Genomic DNA, 13908 nt, shown 5'->3' with positions numbered 1-13908 from the left:
TCTGTCGTGCCTCGGGAGGACTTGGGAACTGTCTGAGTGTGTCTGTCGTGCCTCGGGAGGACTTGGGAACTGTCTGAGTGTGTCTGTCGTGCCTCGGGAGGACTTAGGAACTGTCTGAGTGTGTCTGTCGTGACTCGGGAGGACTTGGGAACTGTCTGAGTGTATCTGTCGTGCCTCGGGAGGACTTGGGAACTCTCTGAGTGTGTCTGTCGTGCCTCGGGAGGACTTGGGAACTGTCTGAATGTGGCTGTCGTGCCTCGGGAGGACTTGGGAACTGTCTGAATGTGGCTGTAGTGCTTTGGGAGGACTTGGGAACTGTCTGAGTGTGGCTGTAGTGCCTCGGGAGGACTTGGGAACTGTCTGTGTGTGTCTGTCGTGCCTCGGGAGGACTTGGGACCTGTCTGAGTGTGTCTGTCGTGCCTCGGGAGGACTTGGGAACTGTCTGAGTGTGTCTGTCTTGCCTCGGGAGGACTTGGGAACTGTCTGAGTGTATCTATCGTGCCTCGGGAGGACTTGGGAACTGTCTGAGTGTGTCTGTTGTGCCTCGGGAGGACTTGGGAACTGTCTGAGTGTGTCTGTCTTGCCTCGGGAGGACTTGGGAACTGTCTGAGTGTGTCTGTCGTGCCTCGGGAGGACTTGGGAACTGTCTGAGTGTGTCTGTCGTGCCTCGGGAGGACTTGGGAACTGTCTGAATGTGGCTGTCGTGCCTCGGGAGGGCTTGGGATCTGTCTGAGTGTGTCTGTCTTGCCTCGGGAGGACTTGGGAACTGTCTGAGTGTGTCTGTCGTGCCTCGGGAGGACTTGGGAACTGTCTGTGTGTGTCTGTCGTGCCTCGGGAGGACTTGGGAACTGTCTGAGTGTATCTGTCGTGCCTCGGGAGGACTTGGGAACTGTCTGAGTGTGTCTGTCGTGCCTCGGGAGGACTTGGGAACTGTCTGAGTGTGTCTGTCTTGCCTCGGGAGGACTTGGGAACTGTCTGAGTGTGTCTGTCTTGCCTCGGGAGGACTTGGGAACTGTCTGTGTGTGTCTGTCTTGCCTCGGGAGGACTTGGGAACTGTCTGAGTGTGTCTGTCGTGCCTCGGGAGGACTTGGGAACTGTCTGTGTGTGTCTGTCGTGCCTCGGGAGGACTTGGGAACTGTCTGTGTGTGTCTGTCTTGACTCGGGAGGACTTGGGAACTGTCTGAGTGTGTCTGTCGTGCCTCGGGAGGACTTGGGAACTGTCTGAGTGTGTCTGTCGTGCCTCGGGAGGACTTGGGAACTGTCTGAGTGTGTCTGTCTTGCCTCGGGAGGACTTGGGAACTGTCTGAGTGTGTCTGTCGTGCCTCGGGAGGACTTGGGAACTGTCTGAGTGTGTCTGTCTTGCCTCGGGAGGACTTGGGAACTGTCTGAATGTGGCTGTCGTGCCTCGGGAGGACTTGGGAACTGTCTGAGTGTGTCAGTCGTGCCTCGGGACGACTTGGGAACTGTCTGAGTGTGTCTGTCGTGCCTCGGGAGGATTCGGGAACTGTCTGTGTGTGTCTGTCGTGCCTCGGGAGGACTTGAGAACTGTCTGAATGTGGCTGCCGTGCTTTGGGAGGACTTGGGAACTGTCTGAATGTGGCTGCCGTGCTTTGGGAGGACTTAGGAACTGTCTGAATGTGGCTGTCGTGCTTTAGGAGGACTTGGGAACTGTCTGTGTGTGTCTGTCGTGCCTCGGGAGGACTTGGGAACTGTCTGTGTGTGTCTGTCGTGCCTCGGGAGGACTTGAGAACTGTCTGAATGTGGCTGCCGTGCTTTGGGAGGACTTGGGAACTGTCTGAATGTGGCTGCCGTGCTTTGGGAGGACTTAGGAACTGTCTGAATGTGGCTGTCGTGCTTTAGGAGGACTTGGGAACTGTCTGAGTGTGTCTGTCGTGCCTCGGGAGGACTTGGGAACTGTCTGAATGTGGCTGTCGTGCTTTGGGAGGACTTGGGAACTGTCTGTGTGTGTCTGTCGTGCCTCGGGAGGACTTGAGAACTGTCTGAATGTGGCTGCCGTGCTTTGGGAGGACTTGGGAACTGTCTGAATGTGGCTGTCGTGCTTTGGGAGGACTTGGGAACTGTCTGTGTGTGTCTGTCGTGCCTCGGGAGGACTTGGGAACTGTCTGTGTGTGTCTGTCGTGCCTCGGGAGGACTTGAGAACTGTCTGAATGTGGCTGCCGTGCTTTGGGAGGACTTGGGAACTGTCTGAATGTGGCTGCCGTGCTTTGGGAGGACTTAGGAACTGTCTGAATGTGGCTGTCGTGCTTTAGGAGGACTTGGGAACTGTCTGAGTGTGTCTGTCGTGCCTCGGGAGGACTTGGGAACTGTCTGAATGTGGCTGTCGTGCTTTAGGGGGACTTGGGAACTGTCTGAGTTTGTCTGTCGTGCCTCGGGAGGACTTGGGAACTGTCTGAGTGTGTCTGTCGTGCCTCGGGAGGACTTGGGAACTGTCTGAGTGTGTCTGTCGTGCCTCGGGAGGACTTGGGAACTGTCTGAGTGTGTCTGTCGTGCCTCGGGAGGACTTGGTAACTGTCTGAGTGTGTCTGTCTTGCCTCGGGAGTACTTGGGAACTGTCTGAGTGTGTCTGTCGTGCCTCGGGAGGACTTGGGAACTGTCTGAGTGTATCTGTCGTGCCTCGGGAGGACTTGGGAACTGTCTGAGTGTGTCTGTCGTGCCTCGGGAGGACTTGGGAACTGTCTGAGTGTGTCTGTCGTGCCTCGGGAGGACTTGGAAACTGTCTGAGTGTGTCAGTCGTGCCTCGGGAGGACTTGGGAACTGTCTGAGTGTGTCTGTCGTGCCTCGGGAGGACTTGGGAACTGTCAGAGTTTGTCTGTCGTGCCTCGGGAGGACTTGGGAACTGTCTGAGTGTATCTGTCGTGCCTCGGGAGGACTTGGGAACTGTCTGAGTGTGTCTGTCGTGCCTCGGGAGGACTTGGGAACTGTCTGAGTGTGTCTGTCGTGCCTCGGGAGGACTTGGGAACTGTCTGAGTGTATCTGTCGTGCCTCGGGAGGACTTGGGAACTGTCTGAGTGTGTCTGTCGTGCCTCGGGAGGACTTGGGAACTGTCTGAGTGTGTCTGTCGTGCCTCGGGAGGACTTTTGAACTGTCTGAGTGTGTCTGTCGTGCCTCGGGAGGACTTGGGAACTGTCTGAGTGTATCTGTCGTGCCTCGGGAGGACTTGGGAACTCTCTGAGTGTGTCTGTCGTGCCTCGGGAGGACTTGGGAACTGTCTGAATGTGGCTGTCGTGCCTCGGGAGGACTTGGGAACTGTCTGAATGTGGCTGTAGTGCTTTGGGAGGACTTGGGAACTGTCTGAGTGTGGCTGTAGTGCCTCGGGAGGACTTGGGAACTGTCTGTGTGTGTCTGTCGTGCCTCGGGAGGACTTGGGACCTGTCTGAGTGTGTCTGTCGTGCCTCGGGAGGACTTGGGAACTGTCTGAGTGTATCTGTCGTGCCTCGGGAGGACTTGGGAACTGTCTGAGTGTGTCTGTCGTGCCTCCGGAGGACTTGGGAACTGTCTGAGTGTGTCTGTCTTGCCTCGGGAGGACTTGGGAACTGTCTGAGTGTGTCTGTCGTGCCTCGGGAGGACTTGGGAACTGTCTGAGTGTGTCTGTCGTGCCTCGGGAGGACTTGGGAACAGTCTGAATGTGGCTGTCGTGCCTCGGGAGGGCTTGGGAACTGTCTGAGTGTGTCTGTCTTGCCTCGGGAGGACTTGGGAACTGTCTGAGTGTGTCTGTCGTGCCTCGGGAGGACTTGGTAACTGTCTGTGTGTGTCTGTCGTGCCTCGGGAGGACTTGGGAACTGTCTGAGTGTATCTGTCGTGCCTCGGGAGGACTTGGGAACTGTCTGAGTGTGTCTGTCGTGCCTCGGGAGGACTTGGGAACTGTCTGAGTGTGTCTGTCTTGCCTCAGGAGGACTTGGGAACTGTCTGAGTGTGTCTGTCTTGCCTCGGGAGGACTTGGGAACTGTCTGTGTGTGTCTGTCTTGCCTCGGGAGGACTTGGGAACTGTCTGTGTGTGTCTGTCTTGCCTCGGGAGGACTTGGGAACTGTCTGAGTGTGTCTGTCGTGCCTCGGGAGGACTTGGGAACTGTCTGTGTGTGTCTGTCGTGCCTCGGGAGGACTTGGGAACTGTCTGTGTGTGTCTGTCTTGCCTCGGGAGGACTTGGGAACTGTCTGAGTGTGTCTGTCGTGCCTCGGGAGGACTTGGGAACTGTCTGAGTGTGTCTGTCGTGCCTCGGGAGGACTTGGGAACTGTCTGAGTGTGTCTGTCTTGCCTCGGGAGGACTTGGGAACTGTCTGAGTGTGTCTGTCGTGCCTCGGGAGGACTTGGGAACTGTCTGAGTGTGTCTGTCGTGCCTCGGGAGGACTTGGGAACTGTCTGAATGTGGCTGTCGTGCCTCGGGAGGGCTTGGGAACTGTCTGAGTGTGTCTGTCTTGCCTCGGGAGGACTTGGGAACTGTCTGAGTGTGGCTGTAGTGCCTCGGGAGGACTTGGGAACTGTCTGTGTGTGTCTTTCGTCCCTCGGGAGGACTTGGGACCGGTCTGAGTGTGTCTGTCGTGCCTCGGGAGGACTTGGGAACTGTCTGAGTGTGTCTGTCTTGCCTCGGGAGGACTTGGGAACTGTCTGAGTGTATCGGTCGTGCCTCGGGAGGACTTGGGAACTGTCTGAGTGTGTCTGTCGTGCCTCGGGAGGACTTGGGAACTGTCTGAGTGTGTCTGTCGTGCCTCGGGAGGACTTGGGAACTGTCTGAGTGTGTCTGTCTTGCCTCGGGAGGACTTGGGAACTGTCTGAGTGTGTCTGTCGTGCCTCGGGAGGACTTGGGAACTGTCTGAGTGTGTCTGTCTTGCCTCGGGAGGACTTGGGAACTGTCTGAGTGTGTCTGTCGTGCCTCGGGAGGACTTGGGAACTGTCTGAGTGTGTCTGTCTTGCCTCGGGAGGACTTGGGAACTGTCTGAGTGTGTCTGTCGTGCCTCGGGAGGACTTGGGAACTGTCTGAGTGTGTCTGTCTTGCCTCGGGAGGACTTGGGAACTGTCTGAGTGTGTCTGTCGTGCCTCGGGAGGACTTGGGAACTGTCTGAGTGTGTCTGTCTTGCCTCGGGAGGACTTGGGAACTGTCTGAGTGTGTCTGTCGTGCCTCGGGAGGACTTGGGAACTGTCTGAGTGTGTCTGTCTTGCCTCGGGAGGACTTGGGAACTCTCTGAGTGTGTCTGTCGTGCCTCGGGAGGACTTGGGAACCGTCTGAATGTGGCTGTCGTGCCTCGGGAGGACTTGGGAACTGTCTGAGTGTGGCTCGCCGTGGTGCAGGTGGCGAGTGAGCGGGTGGTCAGCGGCGCGACGCTGCAGGTGGACGTGGCGTGGCCTGGCCTGCAGGAGCGCCTGTGGCTGAGGTGCGAGGCTGTGACGCGGGGCTGGCTGCGCGCGGCCAGTCGCTCCGTCACCGTGTGTCGCCGCCAGCGCTCAGGTCTGCGTCTCCTCGCCCTCCGCTCACAGTCCATTCCTAGTCCACAGTACTGCATGCTCTGCCTTTCACTCTCTCTCGCTGGTTACATGACAATCAACCCGTGGAGGATCTGAACTTTAAATTACACTTACAGCGCATGTGTTGTGTTTGGTTGGAAGATTTATGGACGAAGACCACATTCCGGAAAATCAAAAATAAAAACTCCATAATGTTAGTAGTTTTAACATTTGAACGGGTGGTTATATTAGTTTTAAATATTACAAATTTGCGATAACGGTAGAATTGTCGGTTAGGTTAGGTTAGAATACCTATATTAAAAGAACTTTTTAATGTTTGCGGTTAGTAAGATTAAGTTTTAAAATATTTGACTAAATATATGTTGTGCTTTAATATCGTAGCCGAGACTGTTTCAACGGTAGGTTTCCCTGATTGTTGTCGCCACCGCCCGACTGTTTTCTTGATACTAGCTGCAATTTGATTCCGTGGTTCTTCAGAGATCCTTAGAAATATAGCACAGACGAGACTTTTTAAAAAGAGAGGGGCTTTAATATCAGTACGTTACAGCCGAGGACAATACTGTTTTTCAAACTAATTAATTTTCTTTTCAATTGTACATCCAATAATTCTATAGTCTGTCTCGCGCTTAGATTGCAGTACAGAGCAAATGGTACCCAGTGTTGCCATATTGATACGACCTGGATTGTTAACTTTAAAATTCTTATTTAGCATGCCATTCATAAGTATAATAAGTTTTGCTATTTTTTATTTAATATTTGGTGATCTTCAAAGACCATAAAATAGTGTTTTTTGACAGTGTTATTACAGTTGTATACGTTGCAAAAGAAAAAAATTTCATTTGTAAACACAAATTATTATTTCAAAGTAGAAACTATTTTTAGTAGTAGATCACTATTAACAGCAAGGAATGTCTTTAATTATATGCTATAATCAAACAGAGCCAAAATAATGATATGAAATAATTCTGGTGGCAAAAAATAGTTGAATTCAAGATGACGTCTTTCTTTTACGTTATTATTAATAATTTAATTTTATCATATGATGCTCTTGATGAAATACAACAAGAAACTCTATTTCCAAAATCCTCATTCCCATTTTTCCTTTATAGAATAGAAGTTTTGGTACATTTAAAAATTAAATTTAATTATTACATTGTAGAGTTGTGTTCAACACTTGTGGGTGTATTTGGCAACAGAGCTCATCAAAGCAAGGTCAACATATTCCAAGGGCGTCGCCAGGGGGGGGGGGGCAGGGGGAGCACTTTTGCCCCCCCCCCCCCCCCCCACAGAGCCCTAGAGATTCAAAAAAAATGTAGCCAAATGCCAAAAATACATACTTTTCCCACAACTTGCCCCCCCCCCCCCCAGGCCATCGGCTGGCAACGCCCTTGACTAATATCAGAACTCGTACACAAGGAAGAGAGTGTAAAAGCCCATTAACATGTACACAGCCAACCAAGGATGAGGGGCGCTGTAGAGGGTCTACGGAAAACACAACGCCCCACCTGCTGTGTTAATTATTTGCACGTTCACAATCACTGCCATGTCAGATCGGTGATTTCGGCGGATTATCGAACGTCAATATAATTGTAACACTTTCAGTATATTCGTCTACTGAAGTGGACAATTTATATCTCAATGATACATGGAGTTTATCAACCCTTGGATGTGTGGGTTAACGTGTTATTACATTCTAGTGGACATTATCATTTAAGTATGAAATAAATTTATTTTATTTTAACTTTTATTAGTTTTTCTATAATAAGTATTCATTAATACTATAATTATCGTGTAGTATTAATACTACACAAAAATAATAGTTTATTCACGATAAGAAAATTAAAAATAAGTAGCTTAAATCTTAGGAATTGAAAAATTTTGACTTAAGGGTTTAAGGGGAAACAGGAGTGTAAGAATATATAATTAAACCCGCTATGAAACAGTAATTAAAACCGACGGCAACATAAAGCAGGGGTGAACTAAAACAAGCCTACTCCGCATAAAGGCGACCAGGAGGCCGAGCTCATCAGCTGAAATACACCAGGGGGAAAAAATGAACGTGGGTAGCTCGATTTGTGCCGGATTACAGAATATACTAAGCTGCTTTGTGCCGGATTACAGACCTTGCACTGTGCTGGCTAATCAATTCCCTACTTTTCCTTATCGCAGGCCACCAAAAAATTTTTTCAAATCTCGTCTGTTTTCACTTTACAAAATTCACCACTTTAACTTCAAAGTTAAATACCAATGAGCATTTATATTTACAGTGGGTACCCTTAAAACTTTTCAACACTATTTTCAGTCAGATAATTGCAGAATGGTTACCATATTAGTCGGATTCTCCATCCTTAAGGCTCGTTCTCATACGTCATGTTGGGTTTTTTCTCGTCATTAATATTATTTAAGGGGTGATTCTGAGATTTTAACAAGTTACCTACAATGCATTAGTTGTTCTGTCGCTAATATTTTCAACAAATATTCACTAAGTGCAATATAGTAAGTGTAAAAATTATGCAAGTGTTTATAAATATATATTTTTTTTCAATTATGTTAATTTTTACAACCGTTATATTAAACTTAGTGAATATCTATTGAAAATAGTATAACACAGTGACAGATACAAGGAATGTATCGTGTTACAGTTTCACAAATAGCCTTTAAATAACATTCACAACAATAAAATAACTAAACATGACGCGACAGAACGAGCCTTAATACTACTTCACCTTACATGGCAGATAAGTTTAAATGTATATTTAACGTTGATTTTATAAGAACATTATATGGTAGAAATTATTTATTTGTACTGTGTTGGAAAATGTATGTGTATGTAAAATTATAACTGTCTTACATTCCTTTATATATATTTTTTTTCAGGAACATCCGTGCAACGGCTTTCAGCAGGAACGTACTTTTTCTTAGTCTGGCAGTGTTACAAATTGATGCAATAAATTTCTTATGCGCGTTATAAAATACAATAAAAATGTTATTGCATTTATATTTTAGAATGAGACTTTAAGAACTGGGAAACTTAACCATTTATTTATAACGTTAATGGTAGTTGCTAACCAAGATGAAAAAAATCATTTAAATGCACTTGGAAACACTTTCAAATCACCCAAACATTCCACTGTACTAAACTATGCATTTTTTGATGAAAATGACTTTTGAAATGAGTACTTCGCCTTGCTGTGAATTTAACAGAACCGAACATGATATTTTGAACCAGCTAAGGGAATACTAGGCCAAGACAAGAACGAAACACGGTCTTACGCCCTTCCTGATTCACATACAATTATAGTGACGAGCCTCAGGGGACTCAAGCTAGTTCATACTTGCTTGTAAAGAAACAAAGAGGGTTCCATGCAAATAGGTTTATATTTTCTAATAACAGGTCATAACACATGCACATAGAGCACATCTGCACAGCAGACACAAAGCAAATCGTACGTACAATTAAAATCTCAATCCTGAATATTACGAACGTGACTGATAACAATATTAAGAGCTGCAGACATTACAATCCCAAATGATTAATAAACAAAAATTAATAGTTTCAGAAATTACAGTAATGATTACTAAACCATGAGGCCTCATTAAATACAGGAAATACAAATCATAAATATAGAATGAAAATAATGCAGAGATTACTGATTAATGCTAGGCCCAAACCTCGCGGCAATGACCCACACAGTTAATTCACAGGTTCCCTTTAGACCGTGCATGTCGAGTCCCACTGAACAATTTAAAGTGACAGGCCTCTAAGACCTCGCAGCCACTAAGTCAAAATGAAAGTTAGCCTTTCCGGCAACGGACAACTGAGCAGGGGTAGGTTTTTGCATGACTAACCGAAGACTGAAGAAACATGGCCCAGACAGACATTAATTCGAAATGGAATTTAGAAGGACGGTGCCAAACGAAAATTTGGAATAAGGCCGCAATCTATTAAGTCAACTTACATGGCACGCCGTCCTCGTGCCCACAGTCCAAAAAGGATCCCCTGCTGCTACCTCCACATGTTGGTCCGTTCCCCGCTCGCTCAAGAAGACCCCCATACCTCTCAAGCTTCACGTTCACAGCTCGGCGAACTAACAGAGCAGGCGCGGAGGGGAAACGTTGACACTACACCAGGGGAAGGGGGAACAAGGAGGGGAAACATCTCAGTCGAGGCGGATCTCTAAAGCATTTTCGGCACACCGTCGATGTCTTTCATGGGAGACCCCGGCGCTGGCTCAACCTCCCATGCTAAAAGCCCCGAGTAGGCGACCAGCTCCAATGTCAATCGGCAAACATGCGCGGTATTCTCGCGCTACTGTCCTCCCCGATCATCCCTCGTCATCAATTCGGTCCGTAGATGTCGAAGAAAGCGGAAGCCTCCTGGCTTCTAAAGTGATGAAGAGTAGACAGAAGATGCGAAGTTGAGCCATAAATGAAGAAGTAGGCCCAGCCTCGAAGAAGGGATTGCTAGAGATGCGATCAAAGCGGCCGTGGGCCAGGCGCGTACGGTCCACCCGCTTGGCAGCGATGTCGTGAGGGATGAGGAAAATCAGGCGCTGGATCCGCCGGCCCGCCGTTGATGTCTTTCCTTGGCGACCCCGGCGCCGGCTCAATTTATTGTTAGTAACATACTGATTGCTAAAGGCTAGTTCTGGTGTAGTTGAGTTCCCAAAAGGTACTGCGGTGCCAGGGTGATAGTTATTTTATTGTAATTTTGTTTCCAATATATTCACTAATTTGTCGAACATTTTTCACTCTTTACACAAAATTGATTCCAAATTTCTCAAAAGTCCCTATATTTTCTCCATATCATCAAAACATTTTACGCGGCCTTTCTTACCAAGAGAGGTTAAATTCTACATTAGATAAATAAAAATAATCAATTTGTTAATACTTGAAGCAATAAAAATGACATTTATGATGGAATTCATTATTTCGTATACAAATTTTTCTAAATACATTTTTCAAAAAGATAATGTTTTATAATAGTTTTCCTAAAAACTATAAAGTATTTCAATATTGTTCCCACTTACAACTTACGTAAGAACAAATATAACAATTTTATATACAACATGTCGATTTATTTTACGGTATATAGATGTGGTTTGAAGTGTGTCAACATCTAGTTCATTATAGATGGAAAAACACTATCATTAAAGTAATATATATGCCTATTGGTAACGAATCTGCCATGGACTTCAGTAAGGAACTTTTTAAACCCTATAAAAATACAACAGGTGGTTGTTATCCATTTACAACACGCAGTGGCGTAGCCATTATTAGTGTATGGGGGGTGTTAAGAAGCATGCCCCCCCCCCCCGTATTAAAGCGGGGGGGTCCGGGGGTCTTCCCCCGGGAAAATTTGGATTTTGAGGTGTAAAATAGTGCTATTTTAGCAGTTTTCGGTACTTAAATTTAAATATTGCAATGGTAGAAATTTGATTAATTTTTAATATGAAATTTGTTTGAGTGATGAATAAGAAATTTAATTAAAGATTTGGTGCTAAGGGGGGGGGGGGTTTGAACGCCCCTGAAACACGTATTCTTCACACCAAAATCAGACTAGTAGAAAAACATATTAAGATAAATTTTTTTTTCTATCGCAGACATAATAATTATTTACAACCTTATATTCACTACAACAATACAAACTCAATAAAAAAATTAAAATACAATATAATTAAAAAACTAATAAAACAGTTTTTTTGTAGGAACTAAAAGGTAGAAAATAATCTTTAACTTTGAGTAATTTGTTCAACAGAGATTAACGTAATTTTTGTTAAGCTTAAAATAAGAATCAAGTAATAAATAAAACAATTAATTTTAATGAAAAAAATTTATGTGGTGTTTGATATCAGTTGTCATTTTCTACCTCTAATGGCTAGTTTCAGGACAAATTCAGTATAAAAATGGAAGAAGAGAGCATCCGACGCAGTTTTTTTTTCCATTAAAATTAATGTGTGGTTTATTACCAGATTCTTAATTTAAGCTTATTAAAGACACGTAATACAGAGTTGTTGATCATTCTATCGCTGTTGCACAAATTACTTAGGTTTAAAGATTTTTTTTTACTTTTCAGTTCATACAACAAAAAAGCGTGTTTAATTATTGTTTTAAATATAAAAATATGTATAATAAAGAAAAGGGTTTTATGGTAAGCTGGCAATAGAGTAAGGAACTCCGTAGAATTAAACACAATTTTCGGAGTTATAATTTAATTTCAAATCATTTATTTTCTATTTATTGCAAATATATAATTCTTAAAACTAATTTTCAGTGACAATTATTGTTAAAATAAACTTTACTTCAATTTCTATGACAAAACACATAATTATATATTTCTGGTAATTATTTGTTCTACTTGTTAATGGATACACATATTTATAGACTCATCGATAGTTAAAGCAGAGTATCGTGTATGATAGTTAGCACGCATTGAATTAACCTAATTAATTAGTTTTTAAAAGGCAAACTCCACAAAAAAATTACTCCTGTAAGGTGGATTCCGAGTAAAGAATACATATTGCATTCTTTACCATGATGTGACCTTCAAAAATGTCTACCCAGTTATTTTTTTTTCATGGTCTATTATACCAAAACCACCAACTCAAAATAATGTATACATCACATTGTATGGACACAGTGACTGCCGTAATTTTACACAAATTACTTACAGACTGATGTATAAAATATAAAGATGGAAATCTTGGCCGAGTTCTTAAATACACAAAATTAAATCAAGAGAATAAAAATGAGGAAAGTTTTACAAAAACTGAAAAATAACTATTTCCCTTATCATTTAAATAATTACATCCGTTTGAAGTTATTTTACTTCATAAGAGTAGTACCAGAAACGATTCTTGGAAAGGTTTTTGATAAAACAAACAACTAGCTCAATAGGTAAAAAAAAATATAGGTTGAAGGGCAAAAAATAATGTATAACTAACGAGGCACAGTAAAAAAAAAAATACGTTCAAAGCTATTGTAAACATTCTAAATATAATCCAGAAACAAAAATTCTGATAAGACCTGCTTCAAGCGGTGATATTTGGTTAACAATACACTTGAACTTTTGTTGTTCCAACAAAAAGATTTAAATCTACATTCGCATGCAGGCCAAGCCCAAAAAATAAATAAATAACTATGGTAAAATATATTAATGTATATATTAATACATGGGGGTGGAGGGCGACTGAAGGTTCGCTGGCCTGTCGCGTGGCCGGTTGACTGTTATCCCCCCCCCCCTTTTTTTTTCACAAACCAAGCAAGTCAGGGAGCGCGGGACCAGCCGGCGCCGCTCAGTCTGGAGACTTCTGGGGTCGTCGCCTCGGGGGAGGAGCGAGGCCTGCGCCGCCAGGTCGGGAACCGGTGAGACGTGACACGAGGCTTCTCGATGCTTCTGGATGCTTCCACGCGCCGGCTCCGCGGGTATAAAAGGGCCCGGTCCACGATAGGGAGTGACGCGAGCTCCCTGCGCGGCGACATCGGAGCGACTGCTCGACGGCTGAAGGCCTGGCGACCGAGGAGGAGTCTCTCTGGCAGCGCCCGGGCGCGGGCGACTGGCACAGGCAGTTGTCCAGGACTGCGGTGAGACCGGCAGCAGAGCCGGGCTCCAGGGGGCAGTGTTCATGTTTGACTGATCGGTGGACAGAGATTGAACTCTGTGTTCTTTATTTAATTAATAGCGTAAATTGTAGTGATAAATAAAACTGTTTTTTAATTAACAGTGCTACCATTTTTCCCACTCATAACAATATACTCATTTTCTATCAAGTTATTACCTTATCGCTTCAAGATAACATTACATAAAATTGCACTTACCAAATTTCTTATGTTGAATTAACTCACACGAAATATTCTCTGCACATCTTTACTTCTTCTAAACACATAAACTGTTAACTTAACTGTAGATATTTTAAAAATTAGTTTTCAAGAAACTGTGAGAACAATTTATTTTTTCAAAAATAAACTACCTTGGCTTTAGAGATATAGCCACGTTGAAATGGTATATTGTACCGATGTTTCTCGCCCTGCATTGAGAATTCAACAGCTATGTGTACGGACAGGGTTACGATGGTGATTCAGCAATGATTGGTCATTTCCATGGTGTGCAGGCTTATGTATGTGATAAATATGATCAGGCCAACCATATACTCTGCTTATCACTTTGTTTAATTAAGTAATTTCAGATGTTTGTAACGTAGATTCAATAAGAAAATATGTTCACACTATATCAAGTATTTGTAAATTCCTTAGCATTCCTAAAAATCAAGCATCACTCCACCAAACTAAACAAGAAGTGACTCCAAACACATCTGCTACCCGACTCAAACAACTTTTCCCTACTAGATGGGTGCAACAACATTACTGTTTTAGTATTTTCAGAACTTAAAGAAGTGGTCATTTATTCTATGGAAAAAAATTGCAACTTG

The 13908-nt window shown here is 44.7% G+C and overlaps 1 protein-coding gene across 2 annotated transcripts in view; it reads left to right on the top strand.

The window, feature by feature from the left end:
* LOC134533200 (uncharacterized) overlaps positions 1-10306 on the top strand; it is a 34430-nt gene extending 24124 nt beyond the window's left edge. The window contains exons 6-7 of one of the 2 annotated variants that reach the window (XM_063370579.1): positions 5306-5462; positions 8357-10306. In XM_063370579.1, the coding sequence (XP_063226649.1) occupies positions 5306-5462; positions 8357-8430 (231 nt within the window). In that variant the 3' untranslated portion in view covers positions 8431-10306. The remainder of the gene's footprint in view (positions 1-5305; positions 5463-8356) is intronic. The other variant, XM_063370578.1, reaches the window with a different exon arrangement.
* Positions 10307-13908: the final 3602 nt, after the last annotated feature.

This window comes from Bacillus rossius, chromosome 6 (genome assembly GCF_032445375.1).
Source record: "Bacillus rossius redtenbacheri isolate Brsri chromosome 6, Brsri_v3, whole genome shotgun sequence".
NCBI classification, from domain to species: Eukaryota; Metazoa; Arthropoda; class Insecta; order Phasmatodea; family Bacillidae; genus Bacillus; species Bacillus rossius.
The sequence above is the reverse complement of the archived record's forward strand: the minus strand, read 5'-3'. Positions and strand labels throughout refer to the sequence as shown.